Below are 24,807 nucleotides of genomic sequence, written 5' to 3' on the forward strand. Positions count from 1 at the left end.
TACAACCTACTTTAAAAAGCAAGAAAACACAGATCTATTCTCATTTTGTTTTAAGTCGCGTAATAACGCAAAGGTGGTCCAAATGGTCCAAATCCGCATGGGTGAATATACACAGGGGTAGTTATTTTCTCTCTGAAGATTTACAGCTCAATAGAGAGGGTAATTTGTTAAGGACTTGAACTTGCTCGTTACCCGTACCTCATTTGGCGTTTTGTTTCGTTTGCAGAAGACTGAAGGATTAAGGAAGATACACTTTACCTCCGATATTGATACGTTGACGCCAACGGTGCTGTGTACAGGTCGATTGTATGACGGTCGGCGGTTAGCAATAATGGCACAATTGATTTTTTGGGGGTCTTTTGTTGCAAGATACCTCCGTTGCCTATTTACGCGAAGAATATTTTTGGAAAATGTAAAGCAAACTTCTAACCCCTCTGTGTCGAACGACGCGACACAATAAATACACAAAAAATGTTAACATGAATTTAACAAAATAAAAAAATTGCATGTAGCAAACTCAAATTCACAAACCTTTATATACAGTTTTGTCAGTTTGTCATAAATTTTACTTTATTGCGTTACTGGACAAAATAAATGTTTATTTCTAATGTTTTAATATATTTTCTATTAATTCTTAAATATCACAAAATAAATATAACATAAACTTATAGCTGCCGGCTCGAACTTTTTGCGTAACATTTAAAATGACATTTTAATTATTAATAGCCTGCATAAATCGCAAAACTTTACATCATAATAATTGGTTTGAATTAGGTGGAACATTCGATTAACTTTTGGACCCTACTTGAATTAAATACCATGAAGTCCACGACAAACATACGACGATTCGCCGATTAACGGCAAACAAGAACCCTCAGGTCAGTTGGTGCGCTGCAATCACACATTGTCCAGTAGATGTGGCGCAGATCACACATCATCCAGGCAATAGGGCGTAGGTCACGCGATAAGTAAACTACGAACGTGAGTGTCCAGCTTTGCAAGTCACACATGAAAAAGCGCTTTGCCAACAAAACGAATCGCTCGCTTTGCGATGGCCGTGGCTTGCCTGTGCAAATGTTTAGACGCGGAAGCGAGCTTACTCCCCTCCACCAAATGACGGACGACTGTGGGAGCATTGCTGTGGAATGCTTGGGGACGCCGCACCACGACCTTTTATTGGACATTCGCGATTCATTTTTGTATTCACCAGGAAAAGTGTTTCCTTATTCTCTAAATTATATGAACTATATGTATGACAACCGCATGCCTAAATTTACAATCAGTCCTAATGCGAACATATAAACGTACAATATCATTCATGGGGTCAAAAAAAAACAACTTAACACACTCCTATAAAATAAGCACGTTTCTTATTAGCAGCAAATTAGTAATATATAAGACACTGTAATCTAAAATAAGAAGAAATGTTAGCACGGTATATGGTAACTCTGCCGCCTATAGGGCAATTATATATCTGAAGCACCTTTACACGCTGTATTACTTAAATTGTGTGGAACTACTGATGTGTTTGGCATAAAGACCACAAGTAGGTAAATCCGGCGCCGTCTACATACTTGGCGTTTCTACAACTGACTATACATACCAACGTGTGACTTAACGCCGGAAGCAGATGCGTGTATACTTGTAGTTGGGTGGTCCTTCTCGCAATTGCTGTGGCGATATTCTCAAGTGCGGTTCGTTTAATGCACACAGAATGTCAACAAGCCTCGACACGTTTTCTTTGAATACACGTCACTGGCCAAAGTCTTAAAGCATGCAAAGCTCGACGACACTTCAGATAAAAAAAATCGCGTGCTGATACGTTCCGTGTCTAATGGGTTAAAATGCAGAACGGCGATCTGTTTTCATGATCCAAACAAATTGACCGCAATCTTCGTATCTCGCTGCAGGACAGGGCGCGAAAGTATTTTTTACAATGTTTCACGGTTTAAAATTAGATTAGTTCGAAGTTTTTATTTCGACGGCCGAGCTGTCGTCGACTTCTCCCAAACATGATAAAATTTTGGTGGCCTTAATCAGTGTTATCGCAGCGAAAATCTGCGAATTTTAGGCGGCCTTTCTTTCGTGCCTCGAGCGAAACATTTTTAGACGTAAACATTACAATCCCTCGTTGCGCAAAATTAAAACTCCTTGAACTGCGTCGGCCAGATATATCGCCGACACGCTTCTTAACTCTGCCACTTAACGGAAAAACCGCGAGTGTGCATTACCGCAATGCACTAAGTGCGATTGCGTTCAAGTTAGACTTTGTTTACCCGAAAGATTAAAACCCGAAAAGCCGCCGAGGCATCGCGGCCCTTGGGTCGCGGTTAATGATAATCAAAAACTTTTTTAGGGTTTTTGAACACAATTTGCTGGTTACACAAAAGAGTTTCGAATATTTTTAGATTTGTTTTTATAATTGTGTTGTATTTATTGTCTGTAGGTTATTAGTAAAAACGTTTTTGGTCGACGAACTGACGCTGTAAAACGTGGGACAAGACAATTTCCAAACAAACTTTCTTTCTTAATTTCATTCTTAACAGTATTTGTAATGGTATTTATATGTCTCATATACCTGTCCAAATCAAGGGGCCCTTGGAATTTGCTTGTCAACACATGGTCGATGGAGACGTACATACTGAATATTATACGCGGCTGTGAACCACGCGAGAAGGAATTTTATCAGAACCAACATTTTTCTATCACCCGCACCCTTCTACTCAAGTGCATTTTATGACAACTAAGAAAAGGTCCTGTTGGTCCTTGAGCCTAAGATATCGGGTACAATGCCCCAGTCTTGTATACACGACTTGCGGTTGTATCAGGATAAGCCTTATCACCAGTAGTGATAAGCTAGTATAACCGCGAGTTAACTGACAGACGATCACCGAGCTGTAAAAAACTTCACCATAATGCTGAGTGTATCCGCAGAAATAAATATGAACAGACCACGTTTCAGATAAACCATAATATAGTCAAAGCCCATCTAAATTGTATTCGGAGCAGTAAGCGCAAAGTTCCCCGTAAAAAAGTGCAACGTTGGGCGGAGAGGTGTTATACTGCACTACCGTAAGTATATCATCCCTTTTCCAAAGTTGCGCGACCTCATTTTTATCGGAATGTGCCGTTTTACAGTGGAAAACGCATATTACACAGTAAAATTCTTACCCTAAGTCATTAAGTACGGCTTTACAAATATTATCTACATATATAAAATTCGCCTTTTTTAAGTTAATTCGAACACTTTACGAAAACATAAAAAGCGATTGAGCTCACTAAGCAACACAACAATTGATGCTAATCGCTCTTTCTGTGTGAACCAATTGGTAAGGCGACGTTTCGGTTGTAGATAGGATTGTGTTCGAACAAACGCGCGGCGGCCGATGGGTGTTTGAGCGACCTCGCGGTGATAGCCTACTCCGCGTCAAAATGCGGCGATCGGCGCAAACACGGGAGTCGTTATCGATGGCCGATAAATGCGTCGCCGCAATTTGCTTTCCGCAACCTTCTATCAACGAGTGTCGCCCAATGCGACTGGTCGCCAGTCGTCGAGCGCAATATCCCAGCCCTAAGACAGGCCGAGCATCGCAAATACCTCGCTTTGTTGACTCCCGGACGCCTATACGACGTCTTGGCTCGCCGTCGTACCTACTCCAGCGTTACGAATCTGTTTGATCGCCGACCCGCCTCCATTGTAGTCGCCTGGGAACCGCCCGGCGATTCTAACGGTCATAAACCTCCGAAAAAGAAATGCCGTTGTAAATACGTCGATAGAATAAACGGGAAACGCCTCGACGTGTGGCCTAAGCTGTACAGGATCCGTTGCGGTGTGCCGCCAACCAGACATTTTCCCAGCATGTTTTACAGGGCGGTTTTAAATCGCTCTGTCGTTGGGAGTGCGGTAAGGCTTTAGCTAGATTTCCGTAATCCGTTTTCGTGGATACATTCGACTTTTTTCCCATAGAAAATTTATAGCCAATTTTAAACAGTTTGTTGTATTTTTGCTTTTCAAAAACATTTCCTTTTATTGTAAGGTTAAAAAAACTTGGTTGCGATAAGAGTTCACCGACTGCTGTAAAACAGCTGTAGCTCTTAAAATGTTTTTCATTTGGTTGCCTCCCAAAACACCACAGGCCGTTCAATTTTACTCGTTTAGTTCGTTTGCAACTTGGAAATATTGCGCTATGCGATTGCGTTGTGTTATATTGGGTAATTCGCAACGGCGAATCGTTCGAAAAACGATTACATTCAACCCCCAACCCCGTCGGCAAATATTGTCTTTGCCGGTATTGTTCTTCGAGAATGATTTACTGCATGTCGCGGCCTTATTCGACAACAATAATGGGAAATTGTAAATTTGCGGAAACGCGGCGTGTCGTTTTAGCGCGCATTTTATTAAACTCGATATCGAACCTAAATGATTTACGCCGACCTTAGCAACTGTGTCAAAGATACCCTCGGAAGTGTTGTGTTCTTTTATATTCACGGCATGGGGTGTTAAAGCGAAAGCTTCAAAATAATACTACAGTACAGCCAATTATTTTATTGAAACAAATTTTCCACGTATCTGTTAATCTGCCTACTTGCAGTTTTTTTTTCTTTTTTAACGTACACTATTGTTGGTCGGCTACAGCAGTGGTTCTCGATAACTTTTTGCCAGTTCGTTAAAGATTTTGTTTCATTGTGTAGTTGGCAAACTATTTTTGCCAACTTTGCTGTGTAAATGCCAAAAAAAATTGCGCAATGGTATGTCTTTTTAGTGTGTTAAGCACCCTTTGGGAGAGCTAACAGTTACCTAAAGTATTTCTTTTAGTTGCGTCATCATAATTTCCGGCTACGAGTACGAGTTTGCAGGGATTAGTGTAAGATTTGGCTGCTTCCTGCTTTTAAATCGAATGATCGATTTGCTAAACGATTCATTTTTGCATTACCGTAAAAGATTATTCCACAATGTTGAACAAATTAGTTTAGGGATTTTGGGCGCTCACCAGGAAAAGTTACCTTTAATATATGGTGTAGCGCTAATATAATTTTCAAGCCTAAAATGACAGAATTTCAAACTAATAATGTTGTAAATCTTTACAGATAGATTACCTTTTGCTGCTTTTTAACGGTTGTTTATTAATAATTCTCCATGTAGCGGTTTGAGTACCGATTCGTGCCTTCAAAACTTACTGGTCTGTAAAAGCAATAGGTTTAACCACTGGGTTATAGAGCTAATCGTTTTGTTTTTACAAGTTTAAATTTGTTTTTAAATATAAAATCATCTTATTTTGGCCAGCAAACCACCGAAACAATCAATGTCACGAGGAATTAAAAAACAGTCTAATATGGTATTAAATTTAATTGACACGAAAGAGCGTTGTGACAAAAACAACGCACGCAAAACGAGATTGGGTTTGGCCAATCGTAAGACAATATTCTAATAAACAAAAGACAAAAATGTTTGCTTTTCGCACAATTTTTTCGCCGCTTAACGGGAACACAAATATTGAAAAATAATAGTTATCACTTGCGATTTCGCACTGCTTGGGGACCCTTCTGAAATTCTGCGTAGAGCGCAACAACGGCGCCCTCGCGTGACGCCCTTCAATCGACGCGTCCTTTCACGACGCAGATTTTCACGCTCGTTCTTCACTTGCCACCGGTGACGACGTTTCGTGGTGCGAGTTTGACGAAGGACGACATGTTGGAGAAGTAGGTGCTGCAGCCGTCCTCTTCCTCGGCCTTTTGCTCGGCAGCGTTCGGATTGACGATTTCGATGCCTTTCGAAGAAGATGCGATTTAGTTTTTATGGGAAAACTGACTCATAAATAGTCAAAATATAAAGCCGTGGGTAACTGGCATTAGGTTTATAATGATTAGACCTGAGGGCATATATCAATGTCGTAGACTAGAGCAATATTAGGTGTATAATTAGCCTGACGGATTATCAACATTTATCAGTATACAACTTTAGAATATGCGGTTGCTTGTCAAAAAAGTTCGAAGCTTCGCCAATTTGTGATAATATTTTTTTACTTGGAAAAAAAAAAATGTAAGTCCGCAATCCCCCATACCCCAGGTTAGGAGGTACTATAGCTTATATTATTTCCAAAAGCGCCATAAGATGAAAACAAACAATTGCCGACAACCTTTGAGGGGAGTGAAGGCGACGGACGATGCTGTTCCGGAGCCGCGGTCCTTGACGGTGGACTTCCCTCCCCAGGTCGCGACGGCTGTTGAGACTCCGCCAGCTCGGTTGGCGCGCTGCAATCGCGTCTGGAGGGTCTTCGATATTTTCACTTGCGTCTTGTTGTCCACCTGTACGGAGAAGGCGGAGTTAGACGCTGTACCACAGTTCGGTGCGGTGTCATTTTATCAAACCGCGCAGCTATTTTTTTAGGTTGGCGGCATATTGCCTTTCCAAAGGTCTAAATTAAAAAAAATGTTGTTATTCATGAACACTTTGAAGTTGAAGTAAATGACATGACACCGCGCCCAGTTGTGCTCCAATTAGCATTTATGGTAGCCCACGCAACGCATTTGATGACTTATTTGAAATGGTAAACACTATCTAAGCCAGGGGTGGGCAACCTTTTTAACACAAGAGCCAGTTAGGAAATGTAATGCTTACAGGAGGGCCGCACATCAAATAAACACCAATTGATATTTTCAGCTTTTACTAGAAAAACTAATGAGCTATTGGGCTGCAACTACGGCAGTTTTGCCAGTGCTGTCTACTTGTGGATTCGGAAATAACTTTTCCTACAATTCCAATGAAGCCTTTTTAATTAACAGGGCTCCTTAATTCAAAACCAGCTGTTAAAACATAATATCTCAGTCAATATATATGAGTGGCAAAAGTCTGTTACACCTTGAACGTACCAGACAAGTGTAATTGTTGCAAAACAATTCTTTATCGTAACAACGTGACACAAGTAAAACTTTATGAATGAAGATTGTTTCGTAATAGATGTTTCCCATTCGAGTTCAACTGCTTTAGTGCAGCAGTGTAGCCCATTGGTTACATCGCACTTCAAACATGAAACTGATAGAGCAAAAGTCCCAACATGGTGCACACTCATAGCCTTATTTAGGGAAAAATAGCTGGAAGAAGGTGAAGGGCCGCACAAAAAATGGAAAAGGGCCGCACGTTGCCCACTCCTGATCTAAGCGTTGTCTAAACATAAGAACATGGCCCGGAATGAAAACGCTTGAAGGCCTACAAAATTCCACTTTGATGCAATCTTGCTACAATGGAGTAATTTAGATTTTGATTTTATTACTATATCGTGTACGAAGAAAATCAACAAGAAGCGGCAGCAAATTACTAGACAAGCAACAAAACAGGTCCAAATCACTCTAATTAAGACATAACAAATGCCAAGCACTATACTTCGGTGTCAAGTTTTTTTCTAATCTGTGCTTTTCAAACAACACACTCATGCTAAACTTAATTTCTAATCTCTACACCTGGCATTACACGTTAGCCGCTGGCCTAATAATATTTGATTGACACTTAATTAGTAAGGCGAAGGTTATCGGCAAGTATTTGGACGCCTAAAATAACGCTGACGGCGCATGGCATTTAAAGCAAGCACAGTAGTTCTTTCACGAAAAAACTATATCGGTTCCAATTATCCAGTTTGGATCCGAATCTAAGGATCCGATAATATATCTTGAACATCCCTACTCCCACTAAAGTAAGAATTTTCCATTTTTCAAAACTGGCTATTGAAAAAGCTGGGACCCTTGTAAGTGACAGCTGGATGTCTTACCTGAGCACCGCGGATTCTCCCACTTCCCGACTTGCCAAGTTGTCCGAGCGAGAAACCGATGCTGTCCTGGTAAGCGTCCTCCTCTATCTCGCCGAAATTCATCCGGTTCGCTTGCTTGGCCATCTCGGTCATACCGAGTCGCTCCTTCATCTTGCGGTACCTCCGCCCGCCTCTCTTCTTGCGTCCCGGATCGACGGGAGCGGGGAGCGCTTTCACCTGGCAACAGGAGGAGGAGGAATTGTTTTCAACGCTGTGGTAGGATTCTAAACCAGCGCCGAAATATAGAATGCGTAAAGGTAGTTAATGTTGAAGTCGAAAGGCTTGTGTAAGAACACCAGTAGTGACGGAGCCCGGGTTTGTACAGTGTCATTTAAAAAATGACTTGCGACTAGTCAGCATTAACTACCTTTACGCATTCTATATTTCGGCACGCTGCGACTAGTCAACCTACATAAACCTGCGCGCGGCTTTTTAGGTTCACCAATTGTTGAACTGCGAAACATTAAACAAAGAAAGGCCTAGTAGACATACCATATTCAAGCAAAATGCATTGTTCAGGTATGTCGCGCGTTTGGGTTTTTAATGAAATTCTTAGGACCGTTCACACCACTTTGTTAGAGTTGGAAAAAACAAAGGGTTGTTTTTTAATTATTTGTAAATGAACCAGTGTCGGTTTTTATGTGAAATATAAAATATCAATGCATATCACTCAAAGTTGGTTCTTGGACGGACCAACTGAATTCGACTAAATACGTAATTCGTGTAAGGTTTACACACTATTTAAAAAATAATAAAAATGACACTTTCACTAGATGTTTTCTGGTTTGACACTTTGGTGAACTGTATTCTCGACAATTGGTTTGGTGAACTGTATTCTCGACAATTTGTTTACTTGTTTAACGGGAGGCGGTTCTTGCCACTTCTCAAACTTAGCGTTTATCTCTTCCTTCAGGTTGAATCCGATGTCGGCGTCAGGACTTTCGTGAAAGCTGTCGACTCGCGCAGCAAGCGTGATCTAATGTGAAGGAGAAAATGCATACATTTCTACGCACTACAACCAGAACATTAAGATGAAAGTATGAAAACGGGGTAAAACACGTTCTGCTTCGCGATGGTTTAAAAGGTTCCACCTTTTAATACAATGACAATTTTATAAATTGATTAACTCTGCACACATCCAAACCCTATTTCTCAGAACGCGTTATCCCTTTTGAATGACCACTCCAGTATTCAACCCATTTTGGTGTATTGTAGAACTACCCTAACTGTAATTAGCATAACGTGTGTAAAAGTAGCCTTACTTTAGATGCCAGCAATCGTGCAGCTTTGCGCCTTAGGTCTGATGGCATGCTCTGCACTGCATCACTGTAGTATATGAAACCTGAAAATATAACAAATCTAATTTGTGATCTTGGCCAAAATATTTGTACACAAGTTTGCTATAAAATTATGTGTTAGTTCAATGATGGTTTAGGGTTAATTTGTACGAAGTTGTGCCCTTTCCATGACAAATTGGCAGTTGAAAAGTTGTTAACAAAGACTTGTGTGGTACATTTTAATGAAAACTTTAAATATGTGACAAATAAACCATAAGATTGTTTTTTTTTTAAATAATTTAAGGTCAGGTCATAAACATAAGCAAGCTCTGTATATATATCTTACCAGTATGTGGGTTAATGGCAGTACTGGAGAATCCCGCCAAACTTCTTTTCTGCGATCCAAGCAGCATAATATTGCAAGCTGGCATTTTTGTGAGGGAAGTCAAGCCACCAGCTACTCCCATCAACTTAGCAGCAACAGTTGCACCTATTGCAATGAAAAAACAGAGGAAGTCACCTAAAATGTCTAACAATTAAATTCACCAAACAGTCTTCCGAAATTTTTTTTTGTTTATTTGTAATAAATACAACAATTTATTAGAGATGCTATATATCGGTTTACCGATAATATTATCTGACTTTTTGCTTTTACCAATATATCTGTAACTATAAATTTTGACCAATATTTGGGCTGATATTTTTCTACGAACATATGATAAATATATTTCTTTTTTTCCGCATAAAAAAAATTGTTTAGCATCTTGCCAAGTTAACATGCGAAATATGAGGAAATGTTGTTTGAATTTTATTTAAATTTTAGCCATATTTTAGGAATATGAAAAAAATTGGTATTGGTATCTGTCCGTCGTCCAAAAAGTGATATCGGTCGATCTCTACAGCTTATACAAGACTACTGATTTTTAAAAAAAGCACAAATAGTAATTTTGGCAAAATAGAACTAAAACATATGCCATGCATCTATTTGATGTACGACAAAATACAATTTCAAAGATAACATTGCCAGTTACTAAAACGACAATTTTTGATTTACCAATGATAGCAGTTAGATTCGGAGCAATGTATGACATCCGAGATTCGACGTAGGTTAAAATTGCCACTTTGGCATTCAGCAAATCTTCAGCCATATCACAAGCTTCAAAGATCCGTGCCAACTCCTCTTCGGTAAGTACTTGACCTTGCGTAGTGGAGGCAGTGACGCTCACAATCATAATGGTGGCATTGGAAATAACCTGTGAGAACAAAGATTTAAAGAAAATTGGCTCTTACTAAAGCACTTTCAGTAAAAATTTTACCTATGTATGATCTAAAGCAGGGGTCGGCCACTTGTGGCACGCAAGATGATTTTGCATGGCACGCCAATTGATTTAACGCGCACGTTATATCACCTAAGAAAGTGCAACCATTACATCACTACCACATCATTACCATTGCTATTATATCACTAAACACTAGCGCTAACTAAATGGTTACACAGTGCCAGTGTTTTTTTAAGGTGTTTTGGGGTACCGAAACGGTCCCCCAAATTTATCCAGCGGTTTCCCAAAATTTGGACTTGCAAGTTGCAACTACAGTAGAAAAGTAATGGTTGTTTCTCGCTATGTCTTGTCGATGATACGAATATAGCCTACGATCAATAGTTAACGTCCGGAAAAAAGGATAAGTGGAGGTACAGCTAACAGCTGAATCAAAGAGTTATTCACAAAAGAAGTGCAACTTCGATACTCGTCAATGTTTATTTCTGAATTATTGCGCATAATGATCAGTTTTTACGTGTGGAAACATAACAAGCAGAAGCCAACAAGCACACTTTGTTTGATTGTGCAGCAAACTTGTTTGGCGGCCGTGTTGGGCAGGCTGTTTGGTCGCTGTCACAATCATTTAAGCTGTGACTTGTCGAATAATTCATTTTATGTTGCGTTGATTGTATGTAGTTTAAATGCCTAGGTTTGTACCGCATCTTTAGAGATTAATGTTTGTCCTAAAGTAACCTTTGAAATCAGAAATAACGTAATAATTGCCTTTCTTGCGAAACCTATATTCGAGTTAATTCTGTTCCTTCTGGACTCTTCTCTGACTTAAACTGAATATTATGAAGCTTATGATGTCATAAACGTATTTACTCAACCTGACGTTTAGTTTTAAAAATTGTTTGTGACGTAACTTAACCGAAGCTCAAGACCGCAAAACTACAAGAAATGCAAACTGTTGATGTTGATTCGTCTGCGCGAAAATTAGCCTGCCGTACTCGCTGGCTATCTCATGGTCAGGCTGTAATCGCAATGAAAGCAGAACTGCCTGCTGTACACGCTACGCTCCAATATTTTGCTACCGAGAAGAAAGATTGCACAGCAGTTGGTATTCTTCATTTAATTTGCTCCAAACGCTTTCTTTTCTCCCTTTACTTGCTGAATGCTGCTTTGGTTCATCTCAACAAGTTATCATTGTTGTTTCAAAAAGGTAGTTTTCACTTTTCTCACATGCAGTCGGCACTTTCAATAGATTATTTGAGAGCTATTAGGAGCATTGCCAATTCAGATCAAGTTTTAAACAGCCGAAAACTTGACTGGTAGAAGATTTCAAAAATTTTACCAAGATCTCAAAATACATTTCTTGAAGATGATTTTAAACTGCTGCGATTCACAACAGAAACATACTGTGAGGCACTGCTCTGTAATCTCGAAGAACGTTTCCCGTAGCCTGAGGTACTCTCTGCTTTTCGAATCTTTGATACTAATGAGATTCCTCTTGATACCCCTCAGCGCCAGCTTTATGGGAATGATGATCTCTCGCTGCTTAAGTACTAAATGACTATCAAACGTTGAAAGATAGAATGACAATGCCAGAATTTCAGTTCTGCCAAGATCCCGGTGATGTCTGCAGCAAAATTGCTCGAGACAACGTATTCCAGCAAATGTTTCCAGAGCTGCATCGACTTTGCTGCATTGTCAATTCCTCTAGCAACCGCCTGGCCAGAGCGAGGATTTTCGACTCTATGTCGTGTTAAAACCAAGCAACGAAATAGGCTACTAGATATCACCCTGAATGCTCTAATCAACATTTCGATGAACGGTCCGGAGCAGCTCACTGACGAGGATGCACAAAAGATAGCTGAGAAGTGGCAAAAAAAAGGACCGACGAACAGTGACAGTGCGAGCATTGAAGGCGTTGGAAATCTGCAAACAACGAAGAAATGGAAGCTGGCGGATGGGATCGGGATGGCGAATCTGTTTTGTTGCATGAGATAGAACCTGAAAAATTTGTTCTGTGATTGTGCACTTCCAGTAGCCTAATAAATAATTCGTTTAAGCAAATATGGCTATTTTTTGGTATTTAAATGAAACACTTGCGGTCTCTTAAAACTACTTAGCGGTCACCCAAACCAAACCCTGCACAGTGCACACATTGCCGGTTCGTGTCACAAATAAGTGTCTTAACTGTGTTGTATTTAATATTATTTTTTGTGGGCGTTATAATTGTTGTTTACCACTAACCGTTCGTATTACGTCACAATGCCCTACATTTGGCGTAACGTTTACAACGTTAAGTAGGGCATTCTACATCAGTTGTTCTCATCCGCCGGTCCGCTTCAACTTTCCTGCCGGTCCGCCTAATATATTGCAAATTTATATCTCAATTGCAAAAAGCAAGATGTTGAAGGCGGTTTGTCCATCAAATTCATAACTTGTTCCGTAATTTGCAGCATTGTGACGTAACATAGAGTTAATCGTTACTTTGGACATATCGTACGTCACAATGCTGCACGACTGCACGTGTTGTGCCCAACTGTTTAAATGTAGGCTACAACTTGTTTAAGTCTTAAACTTTAAGACCAGTTGTACGTGAAAAACGAACCACGTATAACACGTGTGATATCATTAAGACAGCAGCAAATTTCTCATTACATTGAAGTTTTCGTTATTTGCTTTAAGTTACATACTTTTGTCATAATTACATTTTGGATTGATTTTATTTTTTGAAGGTCCACCGGTCCGCAAATATTGTTGTAAAATTTTACCGGTCAGTAAGGTTGAGAACCACTGTTCTACATTAAAAGTAAGCAGGTGTGTTGTTGTGCGACTGAGAAACCAACAAAAGCGAAACTGATAGTTAACCCTCCTAGGTATCGGCTTAAAGGCATCGAAGTATATTTCAAAAAAGATACGTAAATTAGATGTCATATCACAGCAGGGCTGCTGAGTCGTACTCGGGACTGTAGTAAAACCAGTATAAAACTACCCGAGTCCGACGTGTGTAAGGCAGCAAACTGTAAATTGTTAAGGTGGAATAGCATATGCTCGTGGCATATTTTCCATGACCCTATGAATGGATTGCGGAATTTCCACCTTAATTTAGTTACGTAAATTGGTGAAATACTGAGGCTGAGTCGGACTCGGGACGCGACGAAATCTCATATTCGTCCGGACTCGGGTTGTTTTTAACCAACTCCCTGATTGCCAGTGCTAAACCAAACATAAAAAAAAAAGAAAAATGTTTGGCACGCGAGTTGTTAATATTTTGACATTAATCATAAACTGGCACACTGCGTACAAAAGGTTGCCGACCCCTGATTAGGGATGCTCAAAGTAGAATATCGAATCCAATTCTGCCATTTATTTCGGGTAATTGGAACCGATATAATTTAATGTTTTACCGCGGATTGTTGCGCCTAATTGCACAAACGCGTGTGGTAAGTTGGCCTGTCGCCGTGGCGACCAATTTACAGTGCTTGCTTAAAATGTAACCTCGTAGTGCAGTGTCAGCGTTTTTTCGGGCGACCAATTACCGTGTCTCGCGATAACGTTCGTCTAATAATTAAGTGTCAATCAAGCGTTATTGGGCGAGCGGCTAACGTGTAATGTCAGGTGTGGAGTTCGCAATTTCCCTAAATGCGTTAAGTTGCAAAAGCAACATAGCGTTGCAAAACGTACTGGCCGTCCACAAAATGCGCTATGGGGTTACTTCAGGTCAACTTTAGGCCAATATTCAGGGAAGTTATGCAGTTATGCACAACGTAATTGTCAAGAATTCGTTATGTCAATAATAACTTTGTATTCTTTGCAGTACATCATTTGACTGTATAACAGATCATGTTAGTCAAAAAAGAAGCAATAAGACTTAACAATGCTTTCAAAATCAGGACCGAATTGCTTAAGACTTCTGTGTGGAGTGTTGCATTTTCTCACTATTGGCAAAAATATAAGTTTTGGACACAACCTGGACAGTTGACATATTACAGTTTACAGAACGGCTTCAGATGACAGTTGTTAAGAATGTTAAACATATGAGAGAGTTTTTTAATTATAATGTACAAATGTTAGAAAATTGTTTGGGTGATTTATTGCTGTGATTGTGGGCCCTGTAGGGTAGATTAAGATTAATCCCTTCCCCAAACAAAATCGAGGTTAAATAATTTAATAAAAATATACTAGGATTCGCTATTCTGGATTCGTTATTTTAGATTCGAAACCTATTATTCTAGAATACCTTGGGATTCTACTTTGAACATCCCTACCCCTGATCTAAAGCAACCTTTTCTGTAATTGTTATAAATGGTATGTCATATGAGTACAGTTGAGAAGTAAGCATAAATTAACTATAACTGGATGTTTAAAAAACAAATAGGTTATTGGAACATTTGTTTTTGGTAAAAATTTTAATTCGAGTATCAGTTATATGTGAATAATTTAAATCAAATGTGACAAACCTGTTGAAGTTCCTCATTGTTTTTATATTGCTCCAGATCATTCCCAAGCTGTTTGATGGTTCGCATGTACTCAAGTGGAGTAGGAACAAGGGAATCAAGCTCGGGAAACCGCTTGGAATAATGGTCTCTAAAAATATAAGTAACAAAAAGATAACTTTTAGAACCTTAACTTGATTTAAAACTGGTTTTAAAAAGAGGGTAATGTTTTTAACAGAACTTTTGTATAGCAAAGTCAAAGTCCTTGCCATAAGAATTTAATGTTCAACTACCAAAATTGGTAAACTAGTTTAAATATGAGTAAAAACTCAATTAAAAAATAACAAAAAACTGTAAATTGTTTTATGAAGAAAATTAGGATTTCTAACCGAATTTAAATAAAGATGCTTTGCAAAAATTACCTCATTTTAACCCGAAGTCATTTGCCCAAAGGCTTAAGTCAAGTCAAGTAAAGTCATGTAAAAGCAGTCACTTAAGTCAAGTCATTACAACACTGGTGTTTGCACCTGCAAAATTTGTGAATGATGTTGATTTCGTTGTCGATCTCCATTGTGAGATTGTTGGATTCCACAATGAGTTTGTATTCAGGGTCAGCTTCAACCATTCCACACATAACTCGATCTTCATTAGAGGTCTCATACTTTTTTATGCCTGCCATCACCTGGCTGAACTGTTCTGTGCTTATTAATCTAAAACCAAGGAGCAATATAAGGGTATAAACTTTAGTTAGAATCCTATTAAGAGTTATTAACACTAAGTTGGCAATTATCCCTAGGAACTGGTAGTTTTTCCATATGACTGGAAAAATATTAAAAAATGCTTCATAAGATGCTGTAAACAGTATAAGCAATTTTATTCAGCTCATAATAGTGTTAAGCAGTGGCGTATCCAGGGGAGGGGTGGGGGTTCGGACCCATGTTTTTTTCAGTGTAATTGGGTTACGCGTCTTGCTAATGCGAAACCAAAATCAAACGCAAAATGCCTTTTTCGTTTCTTGATTTGGTTGACCGTAAACGCAGGATATTTATTCTCTTTCGCCTTTTGTTATTCGTTCGGGTTGGCTAATCAGCAAGTGTGTGTTCGACAATTAATAACAATCAATCAAGCAGTCTCTGTAATTCCTAGGGCCCGCTGCCCCTTCGACAAACTCTACACGAATCCATTTTAAATACTTTTTGACTATTTTAACTACGTACGTGCGAAAAATTTTTGCGTTCGCGCGAATTCTTTCTACGTCCGGTATTTTTTTTAAGCTGTCTTTTGAACTAGATCAGCGCTTCTCTACCGTTGCGCCGTGGAAGGCTGCCAAGTGCGTCGCGGACAAACGGAAAACATATTCAAAAACATTGGACATATATTTTTAAACATTTTTTTTATTTTTATTTTCGGCAATGTTATAAAACCTTGCAAGGTATTTAAAAGAAATGGCGTTATTCCCCCAAAAACATATTTCCCCCAAAAAACGCACTCAGTTCGCTCGCCAGGTCTGGACTCGAAAAACAAAACAAAAAAAACTAGATTTAACTATTGAAGTGGCGTTTATGCAGATGTTGCGCTAATCAAATACACCGGGGAAAACAATCTTCGTTTACACATATATTTCACTATCTGGTTTTCGTTTTTCTCCTGAAGTTAACGATTGCACAATAAGCGGTTTCGCAGCTGGCGCCTGGCAGGAGTGTCGGCGATGCACATGTGTGTTTTGCTTTTAAAAGTTTGCTTTTGCTGGACGTTAATTGGCTGTTTCTGATAATACTTATGACGTCATTACAATCGCTATTTTACGACGTCATATTTGTCACTATTTCAACACGTCATTAACGTCAGACAAAAAACGGGGAATTCCCTAAGTTGTAAATTCGGGACCCACCCTGTTTGGATTTCTGGATACGACCCTGGTGTTAATTAAGGTTAGTTTAAAAAACCGTGGGTCAGTTTATTTATTTTAACTGTGATAAGTAACTTTACATTGCAAAAAATATTTTGATGTAGAAAAAACAAAAGCTAAGCCAAGGAAAATAACATTTTTTTTAAATGTTAAAAAAGTTTTAACACTAAAAAGACTTTTTTTAACTAAATGTACCTTGCCACACTAGTGATGCTGTCAGGGTCGCCATCAGATTGTCCAGTGTCCATTGCATCAACATCGTCAATGTCATCGATTCCCTCCACGTCATCTTCATCTACTGCTTCTGCTGGAACTTCATCACCTTCTAAACCTGCCTCTTCCAAGTCTGCCAGAAGCTCGTCAGCCAAAGACATTGTGGCTGGTTTATAATACACTTAAACTATTTCCTTAATTCAAAGCTTCAAACAGTTTGTGATGCAATACTTAATGCATTTAGTAGTCCAGGAAAAACATTGTATAATTAGGATTTTATATCAAAAATTAATAAAATTTAGCAACACAATTTTAGGCACCATTTTCAAATTAATTTCTAAAAAAAGTGATTTTGCAATAAAAGGAGAAACCATAAGTTTTGATGGGGTGCACGCTTCACCGAGTTGCTTTGTTTAAATTCAAAAAACCAAATCCAACACAGGTTAGTAACACCCTGGTGTATTCCTCCTGTTCAAGTGCTTCGGAGTCGAGTTTCGATTCCAACTTGAAGACAACTTGAAAAAAGTCCTTCAGGTGACGTAGAAACTGAATAGAGTATGGAGTGAGAGGCCCGAACATCACCTTTCTGACATCCTGCTCTCCAAGAGCCATTAAGAGCAGCGCTATATGCTGGTTACTGGAGTCAACACAACCGCCCTTGTAAATCTCCTCTATTAATAAATTGGCAGCTTGCTGTCCCACATCCTCTGGGAGAGAAGGGTCAGCATCAGCATTCCGTGGAACAGAGCATGCCTGTGAGGCAAGAACATTGCCTGTTGTGGTTTCAGCGTTTAGACTAATGCCGAAACCTGGTGATTTTGCACCCTTTGAAACATCAGTGTAGATGTAAATGTCTGGAAGAAAGTTGTTAAGCACTCCGCGTGCTGCCGTGACCTGTCGATTCGCACACTGCGGCGACGTTTTAGTTGTATATGCCACACCCCTGATGCGTTTTATTTTCCCAAAGTCCATTAATTGTGTTGAACGCAGTTTCTTAACCACTGGACACTGGAAAAATATTTCCCCGCCGCCGCCAGGAGCACTGCCACGTTTATTTATTTTGATCTCCAAGTCACCAATCACCCCATATTGTCGCAACAGTGGCAGAGTACAGTCTTTGAAGTAGTCAACTGAACTTTCGTGCTGATCATTAGTAATACCTTGTAGTGTTGCACACACCCGCGTCTTGCAAAAAGGCGCAAGACAAAGTAAAACTTCCAGGTAATACCCAATCGCCCGATCATTGTTGCATTCATGAACAAACTTGCCACCATGCAATATACCAGGTTTGTAAATTAAAGTGGTTCCAGTAACGCTAATATTCATCTCTGTGCCATTGGTTATCGTGTCTAACAAACGCAACAAATTTCCTTCAAACTCTTGCAGTCCGGGATTTTCGTCTTTGTGGCGAATCTTCTTAATTTTTATACTTTTGCCACTTAAAGTGGAAAGAATTAGACGCTGTCGCAGAAAGTTACACCCTTCATAATCAAGATCGACGGACATATTTAAAAGGGAATATTATCTCAAAAAAACAATTGCAAACTGTTTTTCTGTCAATAAACATAAAATATAAAATTTAACAAAGGTTATTTTTCAAAACCAAGCACAACGTGAGTCAGTTTAAGTGGTTTCATGCTGTTTAACTGCAAGTAATAACAAACGGTCTTAATGTCGTAGCCGCCGTCAAACGTACACCTAAAACTCGTGTAACACACCAAAATCTACATTATACTGTGTGTGTGTAAACTGTGTATACTACAGTTGTACGCATGCCAAACGCAGTCTTTTCTCTAAATCCTATGCTACAGAGTGTTTGCTCAACACCGTTTTTGCCATTAGTTAAAAAATTAGTTATGTTAGTCGCAGGCCACTAATATTAGTTCTTTGTCAAATAACTGATAATTACTGTTAAGTGATGCATTTAATTTTTATGTTGTATGTTAAAAATACACCGTCCTTGTTATTGTTATATTAGGATTACGAAAACGCACGTGAGCATTTTGTTATTGTTTATAGCGAAATCATGCGGCAGAATACAGATGGCAATATTTTGCTGAACCAAGCGACTAAGCGAGTAAACCGTTTTTCTTATATTAAAATTCCCAGTTTAGCCTCCTTTACTCTAACAATTGTAGTTTTATTTTTAATGTTTCAGTAAAACTATAAAACTCGTCATGGCGGGTTTAATTGATTTCACAAATGAAGAAGAAGTGCAAGAACACCTTAACAACACCGAAACAGAATTTATGTTTGGATGCCATAAGGAACATAACGAAGACAGCTGCTATCGACTAGGGGAATTCCTCGACACCATAAGAAAACGGTTTAGGGAAGCAGCAACCGTATACAAAAACTGCTGCAAAGAATTTAAAAATGCCCCTTGCTGCTTTAAAACTGGACAGTATCATATGCTTGGGAGGGGTGGCCTGGAAAAAAGCAGGTTGGAAGCGTTTAAACATTACTACGTGGGGTGCCAGCAAGACTGCTACTCAGATCACGGCAAAAATGACAAAATAGCTTCGTCATGCTGTAACATGGGCATGCTTCTCAGCCAAGACAAGGAAAACCGCCCTAAGTATATAGATGCTTTACAAAACTTGGATGGCCGGAAAGAACAAGATACCAGCAAACTATTGGGCAACACAGTTGTGAACGCATACAGCCGAGCATGTGAACTGAATGACCCTGTTGGATGCAATTTATTGAGTCAGCTTTATATCAAAGGATTTGAAACGACATGTTCGAACTTTACACTCGCAGCAAAGTATGCCGAAAAGTGTTGTGACCTTGGTGATTCAAGGGGCTGTCATAACCTGAGTATAATGTATGCTAGAGGTGATGGTGTACAAAAATGCAATGAAAAGGCCGCAGAATTTGCTGCAAAAAGTAGGGAAATAATTGAAGGCAATACCTCATTAAGCTTTGGTGATAAATAGTATAAAGCATTAGTTTAAAATATTACTCGATCTAATTACAATATGTTAATGGTCAAATTGCCTATGATTGACATGTTTTTTTTTATGTAGAACAACAAAATATAAACAAATTATAGACAATTAAATATATTTATGGCTTCTAATTTGGAGTTGAGTGATGATGTGGTGCTGATGCTCCAAAAGCAAAATGATTTTCTGTTTGAACATTTAAATAAATTAAAGACAGAAAACCTGAAGCTTCATCAGCGAATCCAAAAGCACAGATGGGGTCACAAGCTCTTCGAGGTGGATGACAAAACTGTGGAATACCTCACTGGCTGTAGCTCATATGGAATTTTTATTTCATTGGTTGAAAGCATTAATGTTCCCCACTCCCAGCGAAAACCACTTTCACCAGCTAACCAGTTGCTGTTAACTCTCATGAAGGTCAAACTACATGTTCCAGATGTCTACTTGAGAGCTCTGTTTCGCGGCACCAATGTCACTGAGGTTTTATCAATGTGGCTGCCCCAACTTGAAGATTCACTGTTCCGACTAATAAGATGGCCCCCAAAAGAAGGAAGACCAATTGACTATTTTGTAAAGTACTTTACAGTGAAGTTATCCCTCACAGTTGCAGTTGTTTTTACAAGTAGTGGGTCAATTTGTCATGTGTCTAACGTAGATCCGTTTGCATCGATATCACTCTTGGAAGATGAAACATTCCTTCGAAATATTAGATCAAAAGACCGTATATTAGACTTAAAAACTGGGGAAGTTCACATTGCTACAAGATCTGGACAACGTGGAGTAAAGTTTTCACAAACAATTAAGCATATAAATGATATGATGGGGTTTTCCTATGTTAAGCACGCCATTCTGAAGGCCATAGATAAACTGCAAACTTTTGCCATATTTTCACAAAATATCAATGAATTCCGTTACATTGACCGCCTTGTTCTTATATCTGCAGCCCTTGTAAACTTGCATCCATTATTATTGCCAGATTGTGTGGAATAGATAAAAATAAGTACTTTAACCTTAACACAAGTTAAATTTAGGTGTATATTGAATTTCATCAGGTTTTATCATTCCAGCCAAACCCAAATATAAAGTAATAACTTGTTTTAAGTTTAAAAAGGTTTTTTTCTGTTTATAATTTTTTTTCTTTTAAGAAAGATTGTAGTGGATTTTGACCACAACTTGAATATAGGACTATTTTTGCTGGGTATTTATGTATCTATCTGCTACATAAAACATTAGTCATCACTATTGAGTGCTAAATGGAATTTACTTTTCATGGATTATACAATAAAAAACAAATATTCTTAAGTATCCGGTCTGGTCAATTTAAGAAGGCACACTTTATTTGCTCAACAAAAGTATTCAAAAAGAGTCATTCTATGGAAATGTAACATGTAAACAATAAAAGGCACATAATTTTAGTGACACCAGCTGTACCTGTATCCATTAAAACATATAAAAATATGTCTTTGCTTAAAAACGAGCATGCCAACTTTCCTCAATGAAAAACATGTTGATTATTATAAAGAGTTTGAGGAAATAGAAAGGACAAAATTGAAAAAATAGTATATGTGTAAAATGCATTGTTTTCATTGCCTTTGAAACATCTATTAATCAGGTGTAATAATGGTTATAAAATATACTTTTTTGACTTGAGCTGTATAGAGTTTAATGCTTCATGTTTAAGCATAATTTTCTGGTTAAATTTATGATGATTAAACATGCAATATTAGTACCACAGCTAGTTAAAAGAAACATAAAACAAGGTACAATATGTCAAAGCACTAGCCATATCACACATAATAAAAAGCGATCAGCAGCACGCAAAAAGGTCTGACTTGCATTTATAATAATACATTTTTTGCTAAACAATTTCATAAAAGCGAAAAAAACATAACTGGCCATAAACGCTTCACATAAAATTATTTTATCACAATGCTGCTTTTCTGATTGGTTGGGGATATTTTTTGTAATACCAAACCTGTAACAGTATTGCTATGTCCAGGCAGACTTGCAAAAGACCACAAACCAGAAATTGTATAGGTGCATGGTTGGCAATAAAGTATGTACACTTGAAAACATCGCCACTGGTCCACATAAGAACCATTTGTACACTGCAAAAAATATTTTCACTATTGTAAGTCCCAAACTAAAATACAGAACAAGATAAATTAATGGGAAAATAAAGTGTTATCGTTGTTTTAAGATAAGTTGATTTGTTTGACAAAGATCAATAAAGAAATGCGCACTTTACTATTGCGATCTTACAAATAGGAACTGAAATTTTGAAAAACAAGTATTTGCCAATATTCCCGTTCTTACCTCATACCAAATGTTGATTTGTTTTCATAGTTTCTATAAAACTGGGGTGCACCAAGCATTGCTTCAATAAAAACAGCAAGAAATCCGATTGTTTCAATGTAAATAACAGATTCATTGAAAACATAGGTGAGGTAGCTTCCTACAGCTGCAAATAAGAGGACTGCTTGGACGTAATCGGAAAATCGATTCCATTTCCAGAAGAACCGCCATTCAAAATCTAACAAAATATATGAAAATCTTGATAAAACTTTTAATGTAAATTTTAATTTGCCTTTAAAAAGACAGGTAATTTTTGCAGCTACTTACTTAGGATGTGAATCAAACTACACAATATTAATTGATATTCCATATAAAATAGGGTTATGAAATAGATCTTTTTGATTAATATTTTTAATGACTTGACAGTGTTATTTATATTTTTAAGGTAAATCTCTGATTTTTATTCAAACTGCAACCCATGTCACATCATTTACCTATAAATGCTCTTCTTCTGCTACTTAAATCATGATTGTTTTGTACCCGAATGCACAAATTCAACATGACCATCATGGTCAGAATCATAATTATACTCTGTAGAAGAAGAGGAAGCTCAAAATGGCGACCAAACCTATAAAGAGAATAATCAAGAAATAAGTGTAAAGTGTAACCATAAACTGTAAAAAAATATCATTTACTTTACCCGCAATGTGCAAACATAATAAGTTTTTTTTGTTTTGTGGGTTTTTATATCATGAAATTTATACCTACAACAATGGTTCTCTTTTTTGCAAGGTGTCCCCCTTCTATAGGCTTCAAAAAATTCAAACCAGCCCTAGTGACGTTTTAGAAAAATAAGTTACTAAATATCACAAAGGAGGCTTTTAATGTTATATTGGAAATCACTCTGTGCAGTGCAAAAAACAACAATCAATAAAATAATGATAATTTTGAACCTGACAGCTGTCATGTTTATATAAATGATACTTTGAATATATGTATTTTAGGTCAGCAGCATTTGTTTGTTTGTTTGTTTGATACGGTTTATAATAGTGATAGAATAATTATTAGTTATAGGTATGACCCGTGCCATATTTAAAATTGCTTTTAACATTTTGCAGCGCCCAAAATACTATAAGTGAGCAAAACACAATACGAATGGCATAAATAAATTCAAATTTAAATAATAAGAGCCATGTTTTGATATTTATCCCCACACCCACATTTTCACAAATTTAAAAAAGTCTAGCTCTGGATCAATCTATAAATCTAATAATGCGCAAATGGCACCCTAAAACAATTTTCAAACCTACCAAAAAAGTATTCGAAGGGAATTCGCAATCAGAAGCAGAAGACATACGTATGTGGAAAACCCTTCAGAGTTTTCTGTTCGTTTGATGTCACGATATTGTGGAATGTAGGGTACTAATCCTCCGAAAACCATCGCTCCAGATGCTATCCATTTCACTACATTTTGCACAATCGTTGTTGCGCTCCAGAAACTCAACGAACTATCCATCAGATCATTTTTTAGATTACAAACAGATATCAAAATTCATTTACGATAACTTTTGTTAGGCTTTAGTGCTGTTAAACACAGTGAAGGTCCTCTATTTTAGTCTGTAAACAAACTACATTTCATTATTTTCTTTAAAGTAAAAATAGAAAACCGCATTATTTGCTGAAGTACACTCATCAATTACAACCGACTGAGTTTCACAATATTCTTTGACGTAAGCCAATTATTGATAGTCAACGAAGCGAATCGCAATCAGCTGTTTTTATGGATTGTTACGTAAAATCATAAACAAGAACAAATTTACTATTTTTCTGGATTTAACGCGAGTGGCAGGGACACGACCCTCAAGTTGGGAATTATTGCGCTTAAATCAACATTTGGACGGCCAACATTGTAAAAAGGGAATTTTTATGCTGCACGCGAGCGTTTTCTGTGTTTTAATGCCAAAAATGTTAAGGTTTACCATATCTTTACAAAAAACTGACGTAACTTTTTATTGTCACCCCAGAATATTTTTTTCATGGCCACCCAACGAAAAAATCGTAGATCCGCTCCTGCTTGTAGAATACTGTTGGTAGTTTTATGTTCGTATTGTTAAACACGTTGCAAAAACTATAGATCAGGGGTAGGCAAACCGCGGCTCGCGAGGCGCATGCGGCTCTCCGGCATGTGTTTTGTGGCTCTTCTAGTTGATTCGTAAAATTTCAAAAAAATTGTAAAGGTTACCAAGAATACCGTTTAGAAACGTTTCTCTCTTTTTCTTTTCTTTATTTAGGCCAGTATTTCGTTTATGACGTTACACGAGACATAGAGTCCGAGAGTTAGTTAACAAAAGACTGATATTAATAAATATTGTGCGTGTTATTTTGCTATTACCGTTATTACTATGTTGATTATTTCCATTTTGTTATATTACAATTCTGTTATCACTGCGGCCCCTTGCATTGTTTACCGTTTTAGTATTGAAATAATTTTGAGGCTCTTTGGTGCTTGTATTTTCTGCAAATGGCTCTTCCAACATATGCATTTGCCCACCCCTGCTATAGATTAAAAGGTTTAAGCCACCTTGGCAATTTTATAACTATATACAAAATACATTCGTGTTTTACATAAACAAAAAGTTAAATTGTGTGGTTATGTAAA

The 24,807-nt window shown here is 38.0% G+C and overlaps 5 protein-coding genes across 5 annotated transcripts; 2 read left to right on the forward strand and 3 right to left on the reverse strand.

Annotated features, from left to right (window-relative positions):
• Positions 1-5,332: 5,332 nt before the first annotated feature.
• Positions 5,333-17,138, reverse strand: LOC146161249 (U4/U6 small nuclear ribonucleoprotein Prp31-like). The gene is made up of 10 exons (XM_083385982.1): positions 16,888-17,138; positions 15,311-15,493; positions 14,808-14,934; positions 10,134-10,332; positions 9,426-9,569; positions 9,065-9,144; positions 8,656-8,778; positions 7,764-7,979; positions 6,138-6,306; positions 5,333-5,768 (listed from the first exon to the last, which is right to left on the reverse strand). The coding sequence occupies exons 1-10, from the start codon at positions 17,064-17,066 to the stop codon at positions 5,638-5,640; spliced, it is 1,551 nt and encodes a 516-aa protein (XP_083242108.1). The 5' UTR covers positions 17,067-17,138; the 3' UTR covers positions 5,333-5,637.
• A 137-nt stretch (positions 17,139-17,275) lies between these two features.
• Positions 17,276-18,449, reverse strand: LOC146161250 (RNA 3'-terminal phosphate cyclase-like protein). The gene has a single exon (XM_083385983.1). It carries the CDS (start codon positions 18,409-18,411, stop codon positions 17,302-17,304), a length of 1,110 nt encoding a protein of 369 aa, XP_083242109.1. The 5' UTR covers positions 18,412-18,449; the 3' UTR covers positions 17,276-17,301.
• A 516-nt stretch (positions 18,450-18,965) lies between these two features.
• LOC146161251 (cytochrome c oxidase assembly factor 7B-like) lies at positions 18,966-19,950 on the forward strand. Its single transcript, XM_083383383.1, has one exon. The coding sequence runs from the start codon at positions 19,083-19,085 to the stop codon at positions 19,842-19,844; it is 762 nt and encodes a 253-aa protein (XP_083239509.1). The 5' UTR covers positions 18,966-19,082; the 3' UTR covers positions 19,845-19,950.
• Positions 19,846-21,146, forward strand: LOC146161252 (uncharacterized). Its single transcript, XM_083383382.1, has one exon. The coding sequence runs from the start codon at positions 19,977-19,979 to the stop codon at positions 20,841-20,843; it is 867 nt and encodes a 288-aa protein (XP_083239508.1). The 5' UTR covers positions 19,846-19,976; the 3' UTR covers positions 20,844-21,146.
• On the reverse strand, positions 21,102-23,771 carry LOC146161253 (solute carrier family 66 member 2-like). The gene is made up of 4 exons (XM_083383384.1): positions 23,459-23,771; positions 22,643-22,776; positions 22,170-22,386; positions 21,102-21,961 (listed from the first exon to the last, which is right to left on the reverse strand). The coding sequence occupies exons 1-4, from the start codon at positions 23,662-23,664 to the stop codon at positions 21,778-21,780; spliced, it is 741 nt and encodes a 246-aa protein (XP_083239510.1). The 5' UTR covers positions 23,665-23,771; the 3' UTR covers positions 21,102-21,777.
• Positions 23,772-24,807: the final 1,036 nt, after the last annotated feature.

This window comes from Ascidiella aspersa, chromosome 3 (genome assembly GCF_963924565.1).
Source record: "Ascidiella aspersa chromosome 3, kaAscAspe10.2, whole genome shotgun sequence".
NCBI lineage: Eukaryota > Metazoa > Chordata > Ascidiacea > Phlebobranchia > Ascidiidae > Ascidiella > Ascidiella aspersa.

Bases quoted from the DNA above. Each gene is read 5' to 3' on its own strand.
- LOC146161249 (XM_083385982.1), bottom strand. From the start codon at position 17,066: ATGTCTTTGGCTGACGAGCTTCTGGCAGACTTGGAAGAGGCAGGTTTA. The intron at 10,333-14,807 runs GTTTGTCACATT...TTGTTCTCACAG, and splicing joins ACAATGAGGAACTTCAACAG to GTTATTTCCAATGCCACCAT. The intron at 6,307-7,763 runs GTAAGACATCCA...TTCTCCGTACAG, and splicing joins GGAGAATCCGCGGTGCTCAG to GTGGACAACAAGACGCAAGT.
- LOC146161250 (XM_083385983.1), bottom strand. From the start codon at position 18,411: ATGTCCGTCGATCTTGATTATGAAGGGTGTAACTTTCTGCGACAGCGT.
- LOC146161251 (XM_083383383.1), top strand. From the start codon at position 19,083: ATGGCGGGTTTAATTGATTTCACAAATGAAGAAGAAGTGCAAGAACAC.
- LOC146161252 (XM_083383382.1), top strand. From the start codon at position 19,977: ATGGCTTCTAATTTGGAGTTGAGTGATGATGTGGTGCTGATGCTCCAA.
- LOC146161253 (XM_083383384.1), bottom strand. From the start codon at position 23,664: ATGGATAGTTCGTTGAGTTTCTGGAGCGCAACAACGATTGTGCAAAAT. The intron at 22,387-22,642 runs GTAAATGATGTG...ATATTTTGTTAG, and splicing joins CAGAAGAAGAGCATTTATAG to ATTTTGAATGGCGGTTCTTC. The intron at 21,962-22,169 runs GTAAGAACGGGA...TATTTTTTGCAG, and splicing joins AAATCAACATTTGGTATGAG to TGTACAAATGGTTCTTATGT.